We start from the raw sequence: 27,150 nt of genomic DNA on the forward strand, positions 1-27,150 counted from the left end.
ATTCCCAGGAGTGCGCTGCGCCAGGATCCTTCGCTGGGGCAGGATGGGGCGGCGGCTAGAGCACCCTTCCCGCGCCCGGAGCCCGCCGGACTGTGCTGAGGATGGGCCGCTGGGGAGAGTGCGGGAGGGGGTGAAGGCCACGGCGGACCCGCACTGCAGCAGCTGTTGCTCGCCTGTGTCTCGTCCGTCCCGGCCGTGCGGCGCGGGCAGAGTCACACGGCGCAATGGGGAAGGGAGGGGGGGTGCGCCACGTCCCCTTCTCGGCTCCCAGGGGACCGAGTAGGGAGATCCCATCTTCTGCCCTCCCCTCGCCTCCCCCGCGCTCGCCCAGCCAGGGAGGAGGAAACGCGAGCCGCGCGCACACACCCCCCCCCCCTCCTCCTCCTCCTCCTCCTCCTCAGCTGTAGCTGCTGCTGCTGCTGCCGCCGCCGCCGCCGCCGCCGTCCGCTCTACGGTGCCTGTTGCTGCAGCCGCCACAGGACCGGCAGTGTCCTCAGCCTGGAGAAGAGGCGCCAGATCTGCGGAGCTGTACCCTCCCAGCACCCGGCGGCGGGAAGAGCACAGCCAGCTGGGGACGATGGATGCCCCGCCCGCTCAGGCCGTCCCCACCGTGCCCCCGAGCACCTGCGTGCCGCGGCCCGGCCCTGGGCTCTGAGCGCGCAGCGGAACAGGTAGGCGCCTTTTGGGGCTTCGCCCACGCCACCCGCTGACCCTTCCCGGTGGTCCGGCTGCTCCCAATTCTCGGCTCGCCCCTGCGCTCCCTTGGACGCGGAGAAAGCGCAATCCTGCAGCTCAGGGGCGTTCCTGCTGTCCTCGCCGCGCGGGGTCTCTGGGGGCGGCAAGGTGGGGGGTGGAGTTCACTGCCACCGTCTGGTCCCCTACTTGGACGAAAGCGAAACCTTGACGTTCCTAGCGACCCAGGAGCTTCGGCTGACTCCTACCCTGCCCCCTCCTCCCGCTCATTAGTCTTCTCACCTCTCTCCTCCTCCCTCCCGCCAAATATCGTGTTTGCAAAGCGACCACATTGGAAGGACGGTGATCAGAGTGACCCCATGCCACCCTTTAATAAAAGTTTAAAGTACTTTGTTTTAGTAACTTTGGCTGCTGCACCAGTGCGAGCAACATTTCTTTCTATGGGCACATCCTGTACCAGTCATTTTGAAACCCTGCTTAATTGTTTCTAGCAGCTTCCTGGTCGCTGTGTGATTATGAGACCCTCTCAAACGTCGCCACACATTGTTTTTTCTTTTTTTTTTTTTTTTTAATGAAGTGTCATTTTGCTTGAAGTCCAGCTAGTGATGGCTTTCTCCGTTGTGATTCTATTTAAAATAGCTTGTTCTCCGGAAGTTGCTTAAAAAGGAAAAGAAATTGAAAGTGATGATTGTTTCTTCCATCCAACAATTTAGTTTTGGAGTACCCTATATTACAGGGTAGACGTTTACTTCATAGATCTCTCATCCTTCAGTCTAGATGCCTGGATGATTTTGTAAATTGATAAAATCAGACTTTGAAGGAGCTTTAAAAATGACCTGGTTTAAATGGGTCACACCCAAGTAACTCAACTATCTCTGCAAGTCCAAACTCCCCAACTTTTTGCATTGGACAGGCTGAACTAAACATACAGGCCCTGATAAAAGAGACCTTGTTTAGAAGAGCAGAAATTCATTCTCTTTCCCAGGCGTGAGACGGGACTGGGAGCTGTTGCCTGCCCGTGTCTTTGTTGTGTTTTTGGGAGTCTGCTCTGTGTGGGAGGGGTGGGGGTGGAGGAATGGAAAGAGAGATGTTCTGAGGCTGAGTGGGGAATGCACCTTGCAAAACACTCTTTGCTTGTGTGACTTTTCAGGTTCTGTGACTGAGGTTTGGGATTTCCATTGTGAGTTTTGTACCTTTTATAAGCGTTCAGACTGCTCCTTTTGGTTAGGAGGGAGATGTGCCTCATTATCAGCTCCTTTCTGGGAGCCCTGAAGATGGATGGTTTGTAAACAGGTGCTTGTCAACCATTTGAAATTGAATATGATTGCAGTCTCCAATCTGCCTGTTTCTTCTTGTTGTTTTTTTCATAACAAGTTATAGGGAAATAAGATCATAACAAGTGCTTTCCAGATTTATCTATAAGTACCTATCAATGTAACATGAGCTGCTGGACAGTAGGCAGAGCTATGAGTTAAAAGGTATCCTATAAAACGTTGAATACAGGTGGAGTATTCTGATACTGTTGAGTACAGAGACATGAAAGGGGCCATTAGTGTTTCTGAGGAAGAAATAAAATCAGGTGGTAATTAATATAAATATATTTACATGAATTTGCATACCAGGAGAAGAGGGAAAATTTAGTTATGAATTATTAGCATTAAAGGAAAGTTTTGCACATGGGCCTCCTGCCATAGTCTACCATTATCTGTCCTTCTGAGAGCTCTGGGATTTCCCTTTTCACCGTGATAGCATTTCTGATTGGGTGGTGGTCATGCCAGTGTTAACTTTTTATCTCATAAGACAGTTTGTCATAGTATGAGTGGGTATAAGGAGAAGATGGCCAACTGTGAAGAATTGGGGCTTGCCCCTTCTTCCTCAATATCCAGCCATTGATAATTGCTAGGAGATAGCCGGGACCAGAAAGGCTGCTGTCACAATCACTCATGCCCTGTGCAGAGCCAGCTGTGGTAGTTACTTCTTTCTGGCCCAGACAGATCTTCTAGGATGTTCTAGGGGGAGCATTCTCTGCAGGTTCCCAGTCTCCATGCTTTCCAGATTCTCCCAGAAAACCTAAAATATATATGTATCTATTTGGGGGACTCAATGTGAATGCCTGGGCACACTTTGCTCTCCCCTTTCCGTAGTCCACTGTGCTACCTTCTCAAGGTTAATGGCTACAGTAGTCCCACTTGATCTTCTCCCCATCCCTTTTCTTTCCCTGGTTATTGAAACTTCAAGAAGTAGAATCTGTGCACTAAAATGACAGCAGACAGGGAGCACTGGGATCCGTGTGGCAGCACTGATGCCAGAGGACTTTGGTCTTTAGTCAGAACCGTTACCTTGCAGTTTCCTGTGCTTTGTCTCCTTGTCTCTTCCTTTCCAACCCTGAATTCTAATAAAAATATTTCTTAACAAAATTCTTCACAAAAGGCATGGAAGTTTCCATTTTCAAGGTTTTTTGACATTTTCAAACCAAAAATTCTGTTTGATAGGTTCTTAGATTTAAGGACAATGCATCCCTTTTCAGGTTTCAAATGTTTAGAAAAAAGATTTGTCATGTTTGGGCCATATGAAATAATCTTGAACCTCTGATTTCAGCAGAACTGAAAAAATCTAGGAAATACATTTTAGTACTAAAAAAGAGCCTTTTTAATTTTTGAAGGTGTCTGTTTATCCTTTGCGATGATAACAACCATTTTTTTTAATCTCGGAAAGAAAATGCATCTATTTAACTTTAGCAAAACATTATACATGATCAGTGAACCTAAACTTCTGAAGTAGGTAAGCACTTATGGTTGTGTTGTCAGAATTAGTGAACACCTGGTTCATAGTCAGCATTCAAGTTACTTATTGCTATTGCTATATTTATTCGTTTGTTTTATATTTTTAGAGTATAACTTTAATATTAAGTTTGGATTACTGAGGCCAGGTGAAATCTAGATAGAACCCCCAAGCTAATCCATTAGAAAGATATTTGAGAGTTATTCCCTTCTGATATATTGTTATATAGGAAGAAATTTGTGCATAAGACAGATTTGGATTCCAGTCCTGCCTTCATCATTTATTAATAAGGGTCTATTCTATAATGGGGACGATGAAACATACTTCTCAGAGTTGTGAGAGTCAACAAGTTCGTATATGTAAAATGCCCAAGAAGAGGTCCTTGGTTCATAGGTATTGCTCCAGTGAGTAGTTAAAAGTAAGCATGGACACTGGACTCAAGGTACCTTGGCCCAAATCCTGATTCTGTCACTTTCTGCTGGTAAGACCTTAGGCAGGTTTCTTTCCTTTCCTGTGCTGTCAACTCCCTTCTCTCTCCTCTTTAAGTTGGAAGTTATAAAGATAATAGTTGTTCATAACAGTCCTTATTTTTCATGGTTGTTTTGAGAATTAAATCAGTTAATAGATTCATGGTGCTATTGTTATGTGTTAACTGTTATTATTACTACTTTCCTTAAAGCAGCTAAGCAGGAGGGAGGGTTATACATAATCTCTAAAGGCCAGTGGGGACCATCGCCTACCTCTATCCCTTTGTCCTATGCAATAAAGTACAAGAGAACACAAGAAGTGGCGTTGGTGGGCTAAAGAATTAGGCTTGAATTGGCTCTGATTTATTTAAGAAGGAAGTCTTTCAAAAATATCATTATTTTACATGTCAAATTAGAGGTGTACCCTATATTGAACCATCCATGATGATGGTAGGGTTAGAACTACTGGTTTTGGGACCTCTGTGTGCTGGTGAATAGCTTACTAGGTAGCTCTGAAGGATCATTGCAACCTGGGCTATTGGTGGGTGAGTGTACACTCTGACTAGGGTGGGATTCTGTGGAGGAAGTGGACTGTTGGTGGACCCACGCCAGTGGCCCTATTGTGTGGGAGTAGACTACTTCAAGTTTCAGTATTATTTTGCTCAGGTACATGCCCATTCTGGGTAAAGAACAGAAAAATTAGACCGTTGACTAGCTACTGGGAACTTCCTATTTCTCCTGGGCTTCACAACAGTTACTCAGTATTGGCTGGTTCCTAACCTGGCTGGGAGCGATAGGCTCTCAGCACTCTTCCTTCCATCTTACTCTGAGTCATTTGTGTTGCTATAATAAAATTCCCCAGGATGAATACTTTATAAAGAAAAGGGGTTTATTTGGTTTACCATTCTGCTGCCTGAAATGTCCAAACACTGGCATTTGGTAAGAACCTCCTGTCTGTGTCACAATATCACAAGCTAGGTGATGCTGTAGCAGACAGCATACCAGGGCAGGTGCATGTCTGGGAGTGAGAGATTACCTGTTGAGAGAGGAAGAAAAATGGTGGGGAGGGATCAGGGTCCTTTATAACAACCCAGACTTGTGGGAGCTAATCCACTTCTGCAGACATAGCCTGCCCTATGATACCAGCATTGATTCCTCCAGGAGGGTGGTTATGACCCAAACACCTCCCACTAGGCCCTACCTCTAGAAGGTTCTACCACCTCCCACTACCACTGCACTGAGGACCAAGTTTCCAGGACATGAACCATGGGGGACACACTTAAACCATATCCAAACCTTCCCACCAGCATTGCAAGCAGGTGAGGGCTGAAACTGCAGAGGCTGATACATTGTGGCCACTGGGAAGTCCCTCTCCTGCTCTCTGTGGAGGCTGGGAAGAGAGGGGCTTCCCACTCAGCAGCTTACTAAAACCTATCCTTGTTTCTCTTGTTTCCTGATCAATAAATCCCATCCTTTCTTCACACATCTCCCCCACATTTTTGTTCCTGAAGGGAAGATGGAGCAGCTTTGTTTCCTCATACAATAGTGGAGACATTTTGTATTATGCATTATGAAAATCAAATTCACCAGATTTTAGTGATAGAAGAAAACTTGGAGATGATCTTGTTTTATACTCTTATTGAGAATAAACTTGAGATCTGGAGAAGTAGCTTGCTTTTTCAACTTCACACTTGAAAGTGTTCTCCTGAGGAAATTGAGGTTTGCAGCGCTTGGATAGGAGTCGGGGACTGGGATTGTCCTAATTCTGTCACTAAATTTGAAGAAGCCACTTCATTTCTCCAGAACCCAGTTGCCTCATTTCAAATATGAGAAAAGTTTCTAAATGGCTTAAAAGGACCTTGCTAGCTTTAAAATTTTATGGTTCTAAGTGCATGCTTCTAGGGATAAGTAGCATAGCAGAACTCACGAGATATTGAAACTGCTTTAAGAAAAGGGTGTCTTTATGTTTTGAGTAGCTGCTGCATTTAAGGACCATTCCAGGTAGGTGCTGCATAGAATACAAAGAGTCTTTCTGACAGAACAGGGCTTGTTCATACATGATTCTACTAACAAGAACATAACAATGCATGATAGTATTTTCACTGTGGATATTAAGCAGAAGAGGCCTCCTTGGAATAGGTGATTGTCTCTGAGCCTTAAAGCAAATGGTCTTAGCTGAGGTTGAGTGCAAAGTATATGGCTTGAAATGGCTTTAAAAATAATGCAGTGGTTTGTTAGTACTATTGCATAGTTTATTTTTCCATGATACTTTTTATTAAAAAGTAATGTGTTACCTAGTCTAAGTCACCATGAATCTTATACTAGAAGAATCAGAATTACTTACAAATAATCATGGCTATGTCTGAGGTCAGACTTATAGTTTATAAGCAGGGTTAAGGTCTAATCTACTTTTTACAGAAGAAATACGAATGTGCCACAGCTGGGTGAAAAGTCAAAACTTTAGGCATTCACGTTTTATCAATAAAATGGCATAACTAATTTGATAACAGGGCCTGGTTCATAGTGAGCACTCAACTAAAATTACTTATTTCTATTACTATATGTATTTTTTTATTTTATGTTTAGAATTTGATATTAGGTTTGGATTACTGAGACTATATGAAATCTGGAGAAAAATGGTTGTTATCTCAAAGCAAACAGACACCCTCAAAATGAAAGGCCTTTTTGCTAGTGCTAAAACATTCCCTACAGTCTGATTATTTAACAAGTTATTTAACTATCAAGAAAGCTGAAGTAATTCTGCTATGCTTGTTGCTACCATAATAATTACTGCATCACCTAAAATAATGGAGAGATCTGGGATTTGTCCTTTGTAGTCATTCTAGTACTTCTTCAAACATGTCTTGGGATTAGCAGCTGTCAACAGTTAGAACTTGAACAGATTCAGTTACAGAACTGGACGTTAAGCCAGACATTTAATGCCACTTTCACCTGTAGGCAAGAGAGAGAGACTATTATTTACTGGATTATATGAAGTTCTGATCTGTTTTCATTGTATTCTGAAAGAAGAGAGTCAGGGACTGCACTTTCACAAAATATATTTGGGCTCTAAGTAACGTATTGGTATGTTTCTGAACTTTGGAACATTTAAATTTTTAAAAATCCATTCTGAACTGTATGAATTATAAAAATTTACTTTTAAAATATATGTGTGTGTGTGTGTGTGTGTGTATCATGTAGAAAAACATTAGAGTTAAAAAAAGACTTCAGTTCTATTTCAGAAGAGGTTTAAAATTTGAATTTGAATACTGAGTTTCATAATGCTAAACCTTAAGAGTTTGAGAAGCTTGCAGTCCTGGATTCCTGTTCATACTCTTCTAGTGAACATGATGCCTACGTAAAAAGTGCCCAAGGATATAATGATGGCTGCTCTGAATCATCTTGGAGGAAAGAGGTGGTGGTCACTTGAGCTATGATGTAAACATGAGCTAGAATTAAAGGGAAAGAATGGGAAGGTTGGGAGATGGTTCTCGCTGGGTCTCTCACGTATCCTGTGAATGCCCTTGTTCTGAACTACGTTTTCAATCACGTTTCTACAGAAAACAGTTATGGAAGATAGAACTAATACAAGATTGGGCAGCCTTTAAAATATGCAAGTTCCTTGGCTCAGGTCCTTCTCCTGTCATCCCCTGTGATGAGTGTCCACTAGCCTTTGGGGATTGGGGTTGAGGGAAATGACACAAGTACTGACTCTCTGGCTACTGCTATTGGTCTGAGTAATCAATTGTCCTTTGTCTCTGACCCAGGAATCTCGTGTCTTCTATCTGCAAGTTAACTTGTGGCAGGCTAACTTGTTAGCTGACAAATATGGTAAAATCTCAGGCCCAAATATGGTAAAATCTCAGGCCCTTTATGTGACAGAAACTGTGTTCCAAAGAGAAAGGAATGGTATATGCATTGTAGCATGGGAAAGCACATCTTATTTGGGAAACTATAAATCTCTATTTTCAGAGTCAAAAGATCTATGAAAGAGGACATTAGGGAGAGTATTATAAAATTGGGGGTATATACAGGATCAGATTCCAAAGAGACCTTACATGACTTTTAGAGGAGCCTAGATTTTAGGGGAGAGGGTTGGTTACCAAGAGAATTTTAGCAGAGGAGTGACTGGTAAATTCTCTGTTAGTAAGATTGCCTGAGGGATATGAGAGATGGATTGAAGGATGAGTTGCCTTTTCTAAGTGAGGAAAATATAAATTTAGATGGTAGAGTTGTAAGTAGTGATGAATAAAGAAGGAATCTTTAATCTGCTGTATTTTGGATGTAGAAAGTCCATGTGATAAAGGCTTGGTCTGCAGGGAGGTGCTACTGTGAGAAGTGAACCCTTTGGTGGGGGGCTACTAGGAGGTCTTTAGGTCACCCCATGGGGGTGTACCTGGAGGCAATAGTCACTTGAGGTGAGTGGTTTTTCTCTTCCTCATGCTCCTTCCGTGATATGCTACCTGGCCTCAGGCCTAAAAGCTACGGGGCCAACTGATCATGAACTAGAACCTGTGAAACCATGAGTTAAAATAAATCTTTTTTTCTTTATAAGTTGATTACCTCAGATGCTTGTTACAGTGACAGAAAACTGACTAACACAACCAATAAAATGAATAGTTCACTACAGTACAGTAGTGGAGGGAAGAGAAGTTCTGGTAAGGAAGGAGGTGACACTGATTTGGTTTAAAAATAGCTAATTTCAGGCTGAGTTGCCTACAGGGTATACAGACAGAAATATGTATTGACTGATACTGATCTGGACCTCACAAAGGAGGTTTCCGTAGCAGAAAAACTCTTGGGAATCATTAGGGGACATGTGACTGATGCATTCTTGTGCATTCTTGTGCATCAGTCAAGAAGATGGGCTTGAGAGTCAGGTACAATCTCTCTCATGTCACTTTTTTTGGTTTTGTTTGTTGCTACTGGGAATTAAACCCAGGGCACTCTATAGCTGAGCTACATCCACAGCCATTTTTTTTTTTAATTTTGAGACAGGGCTGACTCTCTGGCTACTACTATTGGTCTAAGTAATCAATTGTCCTTTGTCTCTACCCAGGAATCTACTGTCTTGCTAAATTCCTTAGGGCCTCACCAGATTGCTGAGGCTGACTTTGAACTCCAGATCCTCCTGCTTTCTGAATCGCTGGGATTATAGAGATGTGCCACTACTCCTGGTTCTCAGGTTGCTTTGTGACAAGCAACTCAAGCTATCTTGAGCTCGCTTATGAATAGTTTTCTGGTTCAAAAGAATAGCCTCACCAGGCACAGTGGCACATACCTGTAATCCCAACTACTCGGGAGCCTGGGGCAGAAGGACTACAAGTTTGCGAGGCCAGACTGGGCAACTTAATGAAAACCTGTTTCAAAGTAAAAAGAGCCGGGGCCTGACACGGTGGTGCACAGCTGTAATCCCAATGGCTTGGGAGGCTGAGGCAGTAGGATCTCGAGTTCAAAGCCAGGCTGAGCAATTTAGTGAGGCCCTAAGCAACATAGTAAGACACTATCTCCAAGTAAAAAATAAAAGGGCTGGGGGTGTGGCTCAGTTGTTAAGTGCCCCTCAGTTCAACTCCTGGTACCAAAAGAAAAAAAAAAAGGAAATAAAATAAAAATAAAAAGGGCTGGGAGTATAGCTCAGTGGTGGAGTACCCCTGGGTGGGTGGGGGGAGCAGAGAAAGAGTAGCCTCCAACAGATAAATATGAAGGTTAAAAGTGAGGCAACACATGTAAAATACTCAGCACTCAATAAAGTCATCTGAGCATTAGACTGTGTCTGTTGACACCAGAAGATTAGATGAGACTGTCCAGAGGAAAGCAGTTGTAACATGAAGAGAGGATGGAGTGAAGGAAGGGAGGAAAGCCTTCAAAGAACTTGAAAAGAAGCAAAGAAGCCCCTGGAAAGGTGAGAAGAGAAGCAGAAGCGCTTCACTCAGGGAGGTGTGGGCAAGAGTTGAGAAATCCAACAGGGACCAGGGAGCTACAGACCACACAGAGCCCCCTTTGGATTTCACAGCCTTGGGGATCTGAGTGACCTTAAGGAAAGCAATTTCAGAGGCTCTGTAGTGCAGGGTCGTGGCACTTACAAACAGTGGATGGGTGATAGGCAATGGAGACAGTTAATGTAGACTTTCCCTGAAGAAATTTGTGTAGACAAGAAAGAGAAGGAAGAGTTTGAAGTCAAGGGGAAATATCTTTTCTTCTCCTTTTGAATGGGAAAGACTTCACACTTTTAAAAAAAAAATATTTCTTGAACCCCTTCTCTAAGTCTGGCCCCATGCCAGGCTCTGGGTCCAGGGGTAAAGAAGAAGACAGTCTGCTTTGTAGTTTCTTTTTTTTTTTCTTTTTAAATTTTTTAATATTTATTTTTCAGTTCTTGGCGGACACAACATCTTTTGTTTGTATGTTGTCCTGAGGATTGAACCCGGGCCACACGCATACCAGGCGAGCGCACTACCGCTTGAGCCACGTTCCAGCCCTGTAGTTTCTTCTTGTGTCTGTGCTCAGAGGGATACAAGAGAGACTGAAGGTCCAGGGAGCTAATGAGAGGAGGATAGGGCAGTCTGCTTTGTAGTTTCAATAAAATATATCAATATTATATATTATATATCAAAACAAATCAATAAAATATATCATTGAAATAGAATGAAAATCATAATTTAGAGCTTTTCTATCATATATGTATCATGCATATTAAACATATGAGCATATATTTTCTAATAGACTAAGTATTCACTATTTTCTCAAAAAAATAGACTTCACAAAAATAATGATTAATTCAAAGTTAGCATAGGTGGTATATGTGTTGCTCAGTTTAAGTTTTTTTTAATTTATTTTTTTATTGATTTTATTATTTTTTAAAAAAATACACTACCAGTTTAAGTTTTTATGCATGTTCCACATCTGGAAAAATGGGACAAAATGTGTTAATATTTGAGAGATGCTGGGGATGCAGCTCAGTGGCAAAACACTTGCCCAGCTGGATTTCATTCCCAGCACCACAAAAATAAATAAATAAATGAAATTTGATTAATATCACAGGGGATAAGGCCAATTGTTTAAAACTAGTCTGGTTCAGTATTCTGTGATGATGAATGGATAATCTATATTTTTTTCTCATAAGATTTCTTTCTTGGGGGAATCATCTATACTGGATTTTATTATCTTGAAAAAATTCCTTGAAATAATTACTAGCTAATACAACAAGGTTTAAAGCTGTCAGAGGAGCGCTGGAGTGCTTTCTATTGTACTTGCCTTTGCTGGCTCTGTGAGGCTTATGTTTAACCGTGGTTTCCCAGAGGGATCTTTGTGTCCTGTAATGAGTGTGACAGTTATGCCATTACTAGGTTTTATATGTAATACAATTTCAGGAAAGCTCTTTCTAGGCAAAGCAGCTTATTTGAACTAGTATTCATTTCTTCTTACATTGGTTTCAGACTTTTAAGTTCTAGAATAATAACTCTCTGAAAACAGCTATTGCAATGACTTCATTAAACTCTAATGCCTGTTTCTCTCCCCCAGGATTCCACATCTGAAGCGTGTCACATAGATTGCTTCGTCTAAAATAGGAGAACAGAGGCAAGGTTGGGCTGTCTCCAGGTCTTTTCCTAAGATGGAACCAATAACATTCACAGCAAAGAAACCTATGTTTCCTAATGAGATCTCGGTGGACTTTGGCCTTCAGCTGGTGGGCTCTTTGCCCGTGCATTCTCTGACCACCATGCCCATGCTGCCTTGGGTTGTGGCTGAGGTACGGAGAATGAGCGGGCAGTCCTCCAAAAAGGAGCCAGCTACCAGGCAGGTCCGACTTTGGGTTTCACCCTCCGGACTGAAATGCGAACCTGAACCTGGGAAGAGTCAGCAGTGGGATCCGTTGATCTGCTCCAGCGTCTTCGAGTGCAAGCCTCAGCATGTTCACAAACTGATTCACAACAGCCACGACCCAAGTTACTTTGCGTGTCTGATTAGGGAAGATGCCGCTCATCGGCAGAGTATCTGTTATGTCTTCAAGGCCGATGATCAAACAAAAGTAAGTTGAGGAGGGGATTCCAAAAATTAAGGTGTGGCTAGATAGCTTTTATGGTACAGGGATTGAGAAATTTAAGCATACTGGGATAAGTAAGGGGATGATGTTGCAGTTCTACATAGATTATTTAACTGAATTTTGGGTTTGTGGGGATTGTTTATAGTTTCATTTTTTTTGAAGAATGCTTTATAAGAGATATTAGAAATTATAAGTTTATATGTTCAGAAATTCAACAGAGAAATATGTCTAGGAACATAAATAAGGGTGGAAGTGTTAGGGCTCATATTTAAGGTATCTGTTCTAAAGCTTCAGTGCTTCTCCAACTGAAATGTGCATGTAAACCATGCACATTTGTGTTAAAATGCATATTCTGATTTCGAAGTGAGTGCACCACCAGCCTAGACTTCTAATGGGCTGACAGGGCTTGACAGGTGATGTCCTGCTGTTCCTTTGCAGATTGCACTTTAAGTAGCAAAATTCTAGATCAGTGATCTCCACATTTTTTAATTCCATTAAGAAAAATATAGTTATTTATAGACCATATAAAAATACTTTAAAGCTATTCATGGTGGCTCATCCCAGTAACTCAGGAGGCTGAGGCAGGAGGACCACAAGTTCAAGACCAGCCTGGGCAACTTAGCAAGACCCTGTGTCAAAATAAAGAATAAAAAGGACTGGGGATATAGCTCAGTGGCAGAGTGATCCTGTACTGCAAAAAGTAAATGAAATACTTTTAACCATTTCCCAAGGTGTAATTTTCACTTATGAAAAGGTCATTGATAAGAACAGTGGGTACTATTTGGGGGCTCTTGCCATGTGTTTCTTCTTTTGCCAACTCCATGTCAGACCTTTTAGCTTCTTATTGGTTTATCTCAATGTGTTTGAGGAAAACAGACGAGAAAGAGTCAAAGCTCTATTGTGTTCCTGTTCATTTGTGCTTGCACTGTTATAGTCCAATGCATTGGTTACTGCACCATTATTGCATTTATAACCACAAATATTAAGCCACTAAGTCTAGGTAAGATTGAAAATATAATCCGTATAGCCCCTTTCTCAATTGAACCCATGAAAAAATGCAATTTGTGCAATATACAGACAACAAACAGTTGAGGGCCCCACAGTTAACCCCATGCACAGACAGAGGAATCCCTCTGCTACATTAACTGCCAAGCACACCTGTGTGACTAGAGCTCTGGGCCACACATGTACTGAAAGAGGATGGCAGTGTCTGTCTCTATGGTAAATGTCAGTTCAAATTTAAAATATGCATAGAATGCTAATGTTTCCCCTCTACTCCATTAGGTTATTTTGCATACTCTCCAGGGTGTAAGACCTTTGTATGGAAATTAATGTTCTTGGTATAGTCTGTCCTCCATATCCCCAGTTTCCACATTCACGGATTTAATCATCCACAGATAGAAAATATTTGGAAAACTGATTGCGTTTGTCCTGAAAATGTACAGACATTTATTTCTTCTCCTTATTCCCTAAGTAATTGAGTATAACAACTAATTTTATAGCATTTACATTGTATTAGGCATTGCAAGTAACCTAGAAGCTGTGTATAGGTTTATAACAACTACTTATATAGCATTTGCATTGTATTAGGTATTATAAGTAACCTGGAGGATGTGTGTAATTGTATGCAAATTCTGTGCTATTTTATGTAAGGAACTTGACTATCTGAACATTTTTTATGTGGTGGGGTTTCCCAGATCCAATCTTCTGCAGATAACAACAGGCAGCAGTAGGTCTGTGGAGACTCACTTTGGTTTGTTAATTGTTCATGCTTTTCTCCATTGATTCAGTGATCACTGCTCCAGATATGGTTCTAGAGGCATTGTTAGGGAAGAGAAGCAGGGGATGCGTGAACAGCGCATGATGGAAAGAGAGAAAATGGAACCTAACACATGCCCAAACATAGGGAGACTTTTTAAAATAAAGGCTACTGTGGAGCTCAAAACCACCATTTCACCCACACAGAATCAGATGTCTTAGTACTGAAGTCATGTATGTTATCGCCCATGCATCTCCAATGGACATGACAGTGTTATGCTCAGAGGGATGAACTTCCTCCATTCTAATTCCGTCTTGGACACCCATATACTGTTTCCTTGCAACTGAGTCTGTTTCCTTGTCTGTAAAATGGGTATAATTATAGTATTTATCTCATAGAGTTGCTGGGAGAACTAAATGAACTAGAACAAGACCTGAAACTTAGTAAGCGAGCTAGGGGTGTTAGCTCAATGATAGAGCACTTGCTTGCATAGCATGCACAGGGCCCTGGATGCACCCTTTAGCACTGCCAAAAGGAAACAAAAAGGAAAGGAAAGAAAATAAACTTGCTAAGCATTTACGTCCCATAAAAATGATTTATTCAGGGGGTGGGGGTGTAGTTCAGTGGCAGAGGCAGCCCTGGATTTAATCCCTAGTAGACTGCAATAAATAAATAAATAAATGATTTACTCAAGAATGCTTTGCTGGAAGCAGATTAAGTGCTGATTTCACTTCAGATCTTTGGCAAAAAGGAAAAGGATATTGAAATGCATGTCTTCTGCTCTCAGAGATGAGATCCTGGTCATCCTTGAGCAAGGCAATTATAAAACTGCATAAATAAAATGAACAGTTCTTATTACTTAGCCAGATTCCAGAATGAAAATCAGAGGATGGAATGGCCTCTAGCCAGGCCAGCTCTACATAAGGATTGAATTTCCTTGGGGAAGGCTTTTTCATGTCTGGTTGTTAAACACTTTGCACTTTTGACTCTTTCCAAAAATCTTTCATAGCCTTCTGTGAACTGGCACTGGTCAGTTACTTAGGTACCCGACAAGAGGGAGAGATTGGTAAGTAAATCCTTACCCCAAAGTAGAGAGTTGGCTTTATTCTGTATTCTAAAAAGCTATGATTGAAATACAAATGAGTTCTTAAGTTATTTTTGGCCTGTGTACAATTTTTACAAACACAAATGTCACTCAGATATAAATTGCTGCCAACCTGCTCATTTTATGAAAGAGCAATTTGCAACACAGGTACTCGAATCAGAAATGTAATGATAAATGACTGGCTGTGATTCTGACTTGCATTATATCCGTTATGTTCTTGGACCCCATTGGCGCTGCATCTCAGCAGAGTCATGTCGCTGTAGGAGCAGGTTAACCTTCACTGTCATTTTTCTTGACTATTTGTAACGTTTGCTTAGTGAAAGATTTCCCCGGATTAAGGCCTCTTCCAAACTGATGGGGTCAGAATCAACCGTGCTTGCTGAAAGAGACATAGGTCTGTACTTCCAGGGTAGAAGCATGAAACTCCTGTTTGAGAGGAAATCCTTTATCAGAATCTAAATAAATTTGCTGACGAATATCTAGGGAAAAGAAGTACAAAAAGGAGCGATTTCACAGGTGCACCATGAGGTTACTCTTGCCATTCTAGGTTTCATGGAATATTCTCAAGTGGTTCCACACAGAAGAGTCTCCATGACCAAATGCATTAGGGCAACATCTCAAATCTTTTGGTCTGAGGATAACTTTTCACTTTTTAAAACTTATTGAGGATTCCAAAGAGCATGAATTTATGTGGGCTATGTCTATCAATACTCGCTGTACTTTAAATTAAAACTGAGATAAAGATATTGATTTTTTAAGTTTATTTTTTAAAAAGTTATAAATTCCCTAAGTATTTATATAAATAATATTTTTGTGAATAATAACCATATTTTCCAAAAAAGATTTAGCAGTTACAGTGATAGTTTTATTTTATTTTTCCTAATCTCCATAATGGCTAGATTAACAGAAGATGACTAGATTCTCATAGCTACTTTGTTTTGTTTTGTTTTGTTTGGGGGGTGGTTGGTGGGTACTGGGAATTGAACTTAGGGGCACTTGGCCACTGAGCCACATCTCCAGCCCTATTTTGTATTTGTAGAGGCAGGGTCTCACTGAGTTGCTTAGCGCCTTACTTTTGCTGAGGCTGCCTTTGCACTTGCAATCCTCCTGTCTCAGCCTCCTGAGCTGCTGGGATTACAGGCGTAGACCACCACACCCAACTCATAGCTGTTTCTTCATTTATTCTGTTATGATTCGAAGTTTTGATTGAGAATAGGAAGGAAATTTGGACTTACACCCATGTGTTGTAGGAAAATAGGGAAGTTGGGGGTATTTTTCTTTCATACAACAACTCAAAACACATTTATTTATGAAATCACTTGTGGATAACTTATGTACTTCAACAAACAGAGTATTTAATGAAATTTGTCATGTACAATGCACTTCTCTTTAGATAAAAAGTCTTGTTTACAAGTTGAGGAAGACATTTCTTTTAATTGAATGTAGATTTTAGAAAAACATTCATTATATGGTACTAGCATAATAAAAATGGATTTCCCAAGAATTGTTCAAGTATTCAGTGAAATTAAGAGGTGAACTAAAATTTTTTCAATCATATTTGGAAAAAATTTAACACGTTTACTAACTTGTTGAGTCTTTGCCATCTGATCTTTTCAGCTTCCGTGATTAACTTTTAAGTGCTTCTCTTCTTTTCCCAAGGCTGATTACGTTTGGCCTGTCTATCTACCAGTATCTTCTGCCAAGATGTTTGTGATCACCAGAAAGGATCTTGAATTTCCAGCAGTGCTTCTTTTTGATTTTGTTACCTGCATTCATTATGGCTTGAGCATCCCTGGGAGTTTTAAATCTAGTATGTCATTCTGTACCTCTTTCTGGTTAATCAACATAAACAGCTTCTAAGACCACAGCCAAAGTGCCCTATACAGCATTCCTTATGACTTAAAATTTATGTGTAACAATTGTTCAACTTTTTATAAAAACTCAAGAAGAAACGTCTTATTAAACCTACAAAAACCCTGGGTTCTTGAGTAGTGCTGCAGCTTAATTCAAGAGCTCCTAATTTTTGATAAAATACTAAAATAACTTCTTACAAACAAGTTGTGGTCAAAAACGGTAGCTTCTTAAAGGTTAGCTGTGATATGAAATCTGAAACAATATCAAAGCACTTCTGCATTTTCTTATATTAAAATCCATTGGTCTATATTGTGATTTAATGAAGGTTTAAAGATACACAGTTCTGTACCATCTTGCATTGATTATTTGGAAAATGTTGATTTTTTGAGTTAGACCACAGTCAAAGCACTTCTGTAACTTCTGAAAATTCCTGCACCAAAGACAAACTGTTACCTTTTTGAACCCAATTTTCCTCAAAATGTGTGGCACTGTAGATCACATTTTCTCATAACACCTTTGAGCATCCCTTCAAACATGTGACTTGGTGGTATAAAGGTCTGGTTTGGTGCATAGTTTTGAATTTGGATCTGTGATAAGAAACACATCTACTCTGAAACACTGATGGGGGGTGCTGACTAGGCTTTACCCATCACACCACGAAGAAATCAAGAGCTCTGCTCAGGCTCAGCTCTCGAAAAATGGTCAGGGCAGAAAATCCTCTGGAGAGCTTTCACTTTCCAGGTCTTCAGCATCACTTCCTCTAGCAGAATTCGTACTCAGGAGAACATCTGAAAGCTGAGCGCAGTACCACATGCCTGTAATTCCAGCCACCGAGGAGGCTAAGGCAGGAGGATTGCAAGTTCAAGGCCAGCTTCATCAATTTAGCAAGAACCTGTCTCAAAATAAAAAGTAAAAAGGTCTGGGGATGTAGCTCAGTGGTAAAGAGCCCCTCAGTTCAATCCCTATTACAGGGAATGGGGGTGAGGGATGACTTCTGATCTGCCTCTCAAACTGAGGGTTACTTTAGTTCACTTGTAAGAGTGTCTAAACCCTTTAATTAATCCTTTTTCTCTAAGGGGTAAAAAGTTCTGCTTCCTTTAAAGCGACTTTACAGCATGAGGAGAGGTAGTGGAAGTGCTGAGCTGGCCTGGGGCTTCTAACCTTTTGTTTGTGTTTTATGACAATCAAAGGAAAGAATGGGGGCTGGGGCTGGGCCTTAGTGGTAGAGCACTTGCCTAGCATGTGTGAGGCACTGGGTTCCATTCTCAAAGCACTGCATATAAATATATGAATAAAATAAAAGTCCACCAATGTCTAAAAATTTTTTTAAAAAGAAGAATAGTTTTGTGTGGGGATGACAGGAACTATGGAGTGGATAGTAAGTGGAGGAGAAATATAGGCTGGTGTGTGGGAAAGAGGAGACGACTGTGCGTGCGGGACTCAGGGTAAATCTGACAGGGAGTACATGGAAGTGTTTTTGGTGTACCTGCCAGACATTTTTTAACTGACGTTCTTTATCGTATTTAAACTACGCCATAGCTCTTCAAATGCTGTTTCCTACTCTAGTCAGATTCTGATCTTCTGGATTTAGTGTTCAGCCTGAGCACAGTGTGGGTGTTTAATAGCTGTGACAGGACAGATGTCACCAATGTAGGAATGCTCCTGAGCTTCCCCTTTTGCATCCTGCCTAAGAGAATCCTAGAATTGCTACGATTTGAATTGCTAGTTTTTATTCCTCCCTTCCCTAAAGAGGAGAGCGGGCAAGTCTGAGAGGACTAAGTGTAAAAGAAGGAGCATGGGTGGGGCTGGGAGCAGGGTAGGGGACAGGAGCTGGAATAGACACACAGAGGTCTGCTTAGAGAGGAGGGCCATTTTTAAGTGTAGCTTGAGAAGATGTATTTGGACTCCTTTAATGTCTGTGATTTTTGTCATTAAACTGCATTTCTTGAAGGACACATAGCTTGAGACTGAACCTAGGTGGCTCCCTTACTTAATTTCAAGACTGCTTAACTATTTGTAAAGGGAATCTTAAGAGCTACATTTGTCGCAGAGAACAGTGATCAATGTTTCCTTTTGAAATTTCCAGTAAAGAAGCAACATATTCTTGTAGGAAGCTCCACAAAGCCTCATCTTTCCCACTAACCGCAGGGGATGTGGAGCTTCCTGTCTCAGCCTCTCTGGACTGGTTACCTAGTCTATTAAATCAGAAGGTGTTCTAAAGTTGTTTTCCTGTGATTAGCAGGATGAATTCTTCCATTCCCCTATGTTTAAAGCCAGAGTTGTTTGGACTGTCATATTACTTCATTTCTGAATTTTTTAAAATTTTACTTTTGATTGTGGCTTTGTTTGGGTCGTGCTTTACCCATTACTACTTTGTCTTCATCATTTACCTTCTGCTTGGAATTCCAAGGTAGCAGTTTCCCATATGCACCACTTATGTCAAGGTTCCCGACAGAGCCTGGCTGCCGCTGTGTCTTGCTTGGTAGTTTTATTTGCCAGCTCATTACTTTCTTTGCTAGCGTGAAGACTGGAAATGATAACACTGAGCTGGAGCATTTTGTTCCTGAGGGTGATCGTTCTGAAGAACATAGTATTCTTTTTCAGATATTCAGACGTTCTATTCTCCCCTCTGTGTGTGATGTAATTTCTAAATTTCAGACATGAGCCTCTTTCTCTCTTTTTTTTTTTTTTTTGATACTCAGGGAATGGTTCTGAAAAAAGTTTTGTTAGAAATGTTTTGGAGGATTTTTCATCTATGTTAAATTCCCACCAGTGGCCTTCTATCCATTCTGGCTTATTACGTAAGTTTCATTTGGGTTTCACGTGGCGGCTGTGAGTCAGGGCGCGGTTGCAGGGAACAGTGTATCAGTGTCAGTTAATCAGCACTTGACCGTCTGTCATGCCAGACAGAAGTTGGTTGCTGGGTGCAAAGGGTTGGCAGGGATTCTTTTTCATCTATAAAAAGAATGTCCGGGGACTGCTTGAACTACGAAGTATTTGTTGGAAGGTTTGGGCTTATGACACTGGATTGATTACATAATTTATTTTTTACTTTGAAAAATGAGTCTGAGGGCTTTGAAAGCACCTACCTTATAATAGATGTTTACATGATTTTAAAAAACATTGTCACTTTATATAGCTTTGCATATTTTTCGCCAAATGCTTTGAATTCGATAATTGTTTTTTAAATAAATTCATTCCTAAGAATAGACTTTAAAAGTGTCTTGAAACTAAAGTTGACTTGTATAGTAAAAGGGTTTATTTATAGCCTAGACCTTTACGATTCAGTACAATAATCAGTTAGCCATATGTGGCTACTGAGCCTTTGGAATGTGGCTCATCTGAGTTGAGATGTGCTGTAAGTGTAAAACCATAATGAATTTTGAAGATGAAGTTTGAAAGACAGGATGCAAAATACCTCAGTAATTTTCAGTATGGATTACATATTAAAATGATCATTTTGGGATATATTGGGTTAAACAAATGATATCACTTAAATTGGTTTCATCTGTTTATTTTCCCTTTCTGAAATGTGCCTACTAGAAATTTAAAATGGCATATGCGACTGGCATCCTCTCCACTGGTCAGCCTTGGACTACACTGATTACCAATACCTGAATATTTATTGCAGAGGGATCTTAGGTCCCCCCTTTTCTTTGCTGCCTTTTATTTGTGTATTTCCTGATACTGGGGATTGAACCCAGGGGTGTTCTACCACTGAGCTACATCCCCAGCCCTTTTTTTTTTTTTTTTTGAGATAGGATCTCACTAAGTTGCTAAGACTGGCCTCGAACTTGGAATCCTCCTGCCTCAGCCTCCCTAGTTGCTGGGATTATAGGTGTGTGTGACCGCACCTGGTGTATTTGTTAATGATAGAATTTTGCTTAGGCTGGGTGTGGTGGTGCATGCCTGTAATCCCAGCCACCTAGGAGGCTGAGGCAAGAAGATGTCAGCCTCTCAAGTTTGAGGTCAGTCTCAGCAGCTTAGCGAGACCCTGTCTCCAAATAAAAAATCAAAAGGGCTGGGGATGCAACTCAGTGGAGAAGCACTACTACTAGGTTTAGTCCCCAGAAAGCAGGATCCTTGCTTATCTTTTGATAGACACTGACACCTAGAACGGTACCCGGCACACAGTAGGTGAATGAGTGAATGAATGTGTGTTCACTCTGAAGGATGAGTTCTTCCTTTCTATTTTTTATTTCTTTAGCCTGATCTCATCTCCCTCTGCATGAGTTAGGGTGTTCCAGAGAAACAGCCTCAGTGGACTATGTATCATAAGGAATTGGCTGATGTGATTATGGAGGCTGAGAAGTCCCATGATCTGTCTTCTGAATGCTGAAGGAAGCTAGTGGTGTAGCTTGTGAGCTGAAGAGCTGATGGTGTGGGTTCCAGTCTGCATCTGCATTCCTGAGAACCAGAGGCACTAAGGAAAAAAGCGTTGTCCAGGCTCACACCGTGGTGAGAGAATTCAGCATACTCTGCCTTCTCCTCTAGGCCCTAAAGGTACTGAAAGGGGTGTCTGCCCTATTCAGTCTACAGATGCACCCAGAATTAATATTTAACATGATATCTGAGCATCCCATGGCCCAGCCAAGTTGACACATGAACTCAGCCCTCACACCCCCTGTGCGGCCATATGAATTCACTGACTCCCTTTTCTTTTCCTCCCCCCACCAGGGCAGATTTCTCTTGTTAGCTGGGATAGTGTTCTTAGATGCCACCTTTCCTCTCCATCCCTCCTGAGCTCCTTTCCTCTTCGAGTCTTTGTTTGTAGTGTAAAAATCACTGTCTCTAAGCACCTTGAAATCTGCACAGTTCTCTTGGTTTTTTATGTATACAAGATTTTCTTGGTATTTATTGGTGATAGCTGTGGAAGAGACTTCCTGAATGTTGAGCAGCCTTTACTGTTGAGAAACCCTTTCTTGTGTGTAGGTGGAAGTTCTTTCAGGTGTAATATGAGCCCATTGTCTTTGGATGAATATTTTATTCCAAAATAATTTTCCTGATTATGGAAGTATTTATGTTGATCGTAATAAAAATTAGTACAAAAAATTAAAAGTAAAGCTTTCCCTTTTTTTCTATCTCTTAGAGAAAAACCAACATTAAGAGATTGGTATATATCCTTATAGATTTTATTATTTCATTTATATAAACAGATATTGCTATACGAAATCATTTTATATATTCTGTTCATGTCTCCCTCTCTCCATACACACATGCACAAACACACACACATGTAAACATATATATGAATGTATATGGATATGTTTTTGCATCTTTTTATGGTAGTGGAGGTGCGTTCTTTTTAGCAGTTGCACAATTGTTCCTTATTTGCAACATCGTGACAAGAAGGGCTGTTTTCATGACCACATCAGAACTACTATGTGATTAGCTTGATGAACTATCTTAGTGGTGCCTACGGAGTGTGACCAGGATGGGCCGAAGGTGACTTTTGAGATGTCTAACCTGCTTATCATAAGAAAGGGACAGGATTTTGGAGAAAGTCAGGCCTCCTGAGTCAGAAAGGAGTCCCTAGGGTGGAATAACTGAGGTATTCTGTCTCAGGAGGTCTCCCTACAGCTTCCCTTGCTGATAGCCTCCAATACAAGAAGTGTGTGAGCACTATTTATAGAAATCAAAGAGAAGAGTCTGGGAGGTATGACTGATGACAGTTGGCAGAGAAGGAAGAACCGTAAGAGAGCACATCTGGAGGTAGGAGGGGAAGAGAGTTGGTGTGCTCGGGTCAGGGGGCAGGAGGAATCATGGACTTGTGGGAACACTGGGGAGTTTGGGATGGATGCTGAGTTTCTCTTTCCCCATGAGAAGGAATTTTGATCAAGTTTTTAAAAAGTCGCTCAAATGACAGCATAACTCTTCTGCTGTCTGGATGTACCAGATTCCACTGGCCCTTGTTGGTGGTCATTTAGATGTTTCCCACTTTCCCTTCTTCATGATAGTTTTCTCTGCAATGAAACTCTTGATCTGCTTTGCATCTGCTTCAAAGTAGATAGAATCCACTTTATATAAGTGAATGGAAATCGTGCTTCTTCTGTTTCCACCCTGGTCTTGTGCTGCTGGAATGGCCTAGCTGAATTTTCACCCTGCCCAATGCTTGCCTCTGAGGACAGAATTCCTCCTCAGGTGGGCTTCTAAAACTACTTAGGTCTAAGGTGGCTGCCAGAATGAGGGGCTGGCCACCTCCAACTTCACTGTGGGAAGGGACATGAATATTCCTCCCCTTTTTGGCCTGGCCTTCCCTCTCATTTCTTTTACCTTGTATCTACAAGCTTCTGACCCCCAAGGGGTGAGCAGTTGATGGGCCACCTTATCTCCCTCTTCTCTTCTTGTCCAAGAATAAAAGTTTCCTTTACTGCTTAGTCAGTGCTCAGTCTTGTTACTGGTTCCACAATTCTGGACCCAGGAATTGTATATACAGGATCCAGCCTTTGGGCTCAAAAATGAATAACACTCCTCTTTTAAAAAAGTTCACTAGGTGTATTTTGAAGATAATCCCTTTATCAGGGGGCAGATCAGAGCCCAGTTGCCTTGTGCTACTTCCAGGATGTTAGATTTCAAACCAGAGATAAATTACATTTTAATTTTGATGTCATGCCTGAATTGGATTCAAAGCTTAAAAAAAAAAAGAAAAAGAAAAAACAGCAACTGGAGACAAATTGTACATGCAAGTGAATAAATGTCACGTCCATGTGATTTCCATTCTCAAACTTCATTTATAACATTTGGATTTCTAAAGTCTGTTCCACTGTATTATGGATGACCCCAGCCTTATCATGATAAATGAGCTGACTAACCACCACCCCCCTTTACTATGAAGAAATTGGAAAAGAAATGGGAAAGAAGCATTGTTTTCTTTTTCTTTTTTTTTAATATTTATTTTTTAGTTCTCGGCGGACACAACATCTTTGTTGGTATGTGGTGCTGAGGATCGAACCCGGGCCGCACGCATGCCAGACGAGCGTGCTACCGCTTGAGCCACATCCCCGGCCCCAGCATTGTTTTCTATTGGAAGGATGAATAGAGTATTTGTGCTTCATGAAGAAAATAAAATTATGTCAAATAAGATTTTAGGTTTTTCTTTATTGCCTTTTATGTTTTAAATAGTGGACAAACCAGCATCATCATGGCATGTTTCCAGCATTGTCTTTGTAAGGCTAAGCTCACAGTTTTTAATGAGTATGTGATATATGAATGCACACTTTATCTACCAACTAATAATAAATGATGCTGCTATTTTATTATAGCTAGCCACATATTTTTAAAAATTTCTTATTACAGTTCTGGTATGCATAACTTTTAGGGGATGCTGGGAATTATACCCAGAACCTCGTGACTGCTAAGCACATCTTCTACCCCTGAGTTCCATCTCCCGCCCTTGTATAATAACATTTTTAAAATGCTAGTTAGCATAATCCAGCCTAATTGTTGAGAACTGTTGAATAAATTTTCCTTTAAGATTTTTGATGGCAGTCTACTTCTTATAACAAAACAGCAGGGAGAAAAGCTGTGCAAGGAAATGATCCTCTCTATAGGCTTGAGGTGGGTTTTGGGTTTTGTGTTTTTTTGCAGTGCTGGAGTTGGAACCCAGAGCCTCACACATGCTGGGCAAGTGCTCTGCCACTGAACTCCACAACCAGCTCTGGATGCTGGAAGATTTATACCCCAAACCTTTTTTTTTTTTGGTACAGGGGATTGAACCCTGGGAGCGCTTACCCCCTGAGCTACATCCCCAGCCCTCTTTTGATTTTGTTTAGAGACAGGGTCTACTGAGTTGCCCAGGTCCTCACTAAGTTTCTGAGGCTGGCTTTGAACTCATGATCCTCCTGCCTTAGCCTCCCAAGCCGCTAGGATTATAGACATGTACCACTGCACATGGCTACCCCAAATCTTTTTACAAAATAACAAAAACAATCAAAATATCTGGAAACATGCATCTTGGAAATGAAAGGTTCAAAAGAAGAGAAAACCAAGAGAATGTTAAAGTTATAGGGGTTTTTTGGATCAGTTTCTCTTTAGTCAACTACTGAGAAAAGAACAACTACTGTTCTTTAAGACTCGTATCATGATCCCTGGTTAAAACTGCATGTGCATAGTGCTCAAAATAAATAATGTAAATACAGAATCTGCATCATCGTCTGTTTCATAGTTTATATATAAAGAACTTCCCCCGGTGCTAAGTGACTACATTAAATAATCTATACTGACACTTGGAGTTAACAAACTATTTCTAGCACAAGCAGAATGTTTTCATTGAGCTTCTGTACAGCTGGCTAGAGTTGGTTTCATGCAGTAAACTGATCATCTATGTGCCAGGAAGTGCGCTAGACATAGCAGGTGGGAATCCCAACAGAGCCCGTTTCCGTGAGGAGCTTAGAGTCCAGGGATCATGGGGGCAGGGTTTGGAGAACAGTCACACAGAGATATTTCAATATTGCCTGGTAAGGGGTACAGAAGCACAGCTATGCTGAGGGTCCTAGGTGAGCTGTCCTCCACCTGGGGGCTCTGGGGAGCCATCTTGGAGAACATGATGTGTGAGCTGGATCTTTTAAGGAGGGATGAGAAATAATAGGTGATGAGGCCAAGCACAGAGTCCTGGTGGGGTGGGGAGTGCAAGTAAAGAGGAAGGAAAAGAAATGCGTAAGCCTTAGTGACTGCCTGAGACCGGAAATCAGACCAATATGGGGCTGACATGGGAGAGGAGCTGAAGATTTCTATTCTGGACTTTAGGAGTCTGGGGAGTCACTTAAGGGTCATCTAATGGGCCGAAGCTCAGAGGAGTGGTCAGGGCTGAAGATAGGTACACAGAGCATACACATGTTGCTCAAAACTGTGCAAGTAGTTTGTCCAAGGACAAAGGAACACTGGAAAGCATTAACAGGTAGGAGGGTAGAGGAAGGGGAGTCTAAAATGGAACGTTAAGGCAGGAGGAGACTTGTGATACAGCTGTGTCACTGGAGCCCCACCAGCAGGGGGTTTTAAGAATGGGGACAAGAACAGCAGTGTTAAGAATGAAGTTTGTAGTTTACAAGGTGTAATTGAATGTTTCTTGATTTGAGATCATTTAGTGCTTTGGGATCATGATTTCTAAACATCAGGGATGATCATAGGATTGCAGGTATTGCTAGCTAATTGGTCTGGATGCAGCTCCTAAGATGAAGCAGGACATGTTTCCTGGAATTGTCCTTTTTTGAATAAATTTCTCAATTTCTTTGAAAAAGAAAAAAAAAAGAATGAAGTTTGTGAAGCTAATAGCTGACAAATGTCCCCTAGATTTGGTGATAGGGGTGATCATTGACTACCCTGGAGGTGGATTAGTGGGAGATGAATGGATGACAGAGCTCATTGGAGAGTAGATGGAGTAATGGCAGGGACGTGCCCCTTGGAACTTCCAACCCAACTCGGAATATACATATAATATGTAATTTCATTTTGCCTCTCCTAGTTTTTCTTCCTTTTTCTTTCCCTTCTCCCTCTTCCTCTATCTCCTTCCCTTCAACTCTCCCTCCCCCTCCCCACACCCTCCTCCAAACCCAGGGTCTCACACATGCTAGGCAAATGGTTTCACACCCAGCTACACCCCTAACCCCCATCTCTATTCTTGAATACCCTTCCACTTTGTTTTTTCCTCTTTTTTACCTCCCCTATCTGTTGACATTAAAAATGACAACCACAACTAATTTGCATGGTTCTTTGTGATTTACAAAATATTTTTGCAAACATCACCATATTTAATATGTTTGCCCGTCCTTTGTTTTAATATCATAACTAATTTGCTGTTGTTTGAGATAGAGGCTGAGAAGGTCCTAGATGCCTTGTAATTCATCCTCTTCTTTGATATTGAGGAAACTGAGGCCAATAGAAACTTAATATCTTGTCCAATTTCATTGCTATTTAGTGGTAGAACTTTGGCCGGTGCCTGACTAATATCCTTTAAACCATACGGTTACACATGCTAGATTCTGATAGGTAATAAACCAAGCCACAGACCCTCCACCCACATCTCTGGAAATTGCTTAAACCTCCCTCATTTTGTACCCATGCATGACCTCCACTTGCTTTTTTTTTTTTTTTTTGGTCTGAAATAATTTATTAAGAAAAACCTCAGAAGAATGGGATAGAGGACAGAGGAACAAGGTAGGGGGAGTGTCCTGAGGAGCAGTCTCTGATGGTCTTCTGCAGGTGGGGGCAGAGGAAAATCCTGATGTCCAGGTGGATGCAGAAGTGCTCTGGGCTGGAACCCGCTCAGAGAAACCTGAGGTAGTTGGCACATGTTGCTCCTGCAGCTGTTCACTGATGCCTAAGCAAGGTGTCAGGATCCACAGAGCACAGGGTCCTCTGGCTGTCCCCTTGTTTTGTCTGTGTTCACTCTTCGCTTCATTGGAGCCACACTTTATGAATCTGGCAGGTTTCTGCCCTCTTATATTGGAGCCAC

At 41.4% G+C, this 27,150-nt stretch overlaps 1 protein-coding gene across 9 annotated transcripts in view; it reads left to right on the forward strand.

The window, feature by feature from the left end:
* TBC1D1 (TBC1 domain family member 1) overlaps positions 1-27,150 on the forward strand; it is a 294,222-nt gene continuing 267,072 nt past the window's right edge. For 2 of the 9 annotated variants that reach the window (XM_081303876.1, XM_081303868.1), the window contains exons 1-2: positions 4-671; positions 11,460-11,967. In XM_081303876.1, coding sequence (XP_081160002.1) covers positions 11,551-11,967 — 417 coding nt within the window. In that variant the 5' untranslated portion in view covers positions 4-671; positions 11,460-11,550. Of the gene's footprint in view, positions 672-11,459; positions 11,968-27,150 lie in introns of all 9 variants that reach the window. The other 7 variants (XM_081303871.1, XM_081303878.1, XM_081303877.1 and 4 more) reach the window with 6 other exon arrangements.

Source organism: Spermophilus citellus (genome assembly GCF_964194105.1).
Source record: "Spermophilus citellus genome assembly, chromosome: 8".
Classification (NCBI taxonomy): Eukaryota; Metazoa; Chordata; class Mammalia; order Rodentia; family Sciuridae; genus Spermophilus; species Spermophilus citellus.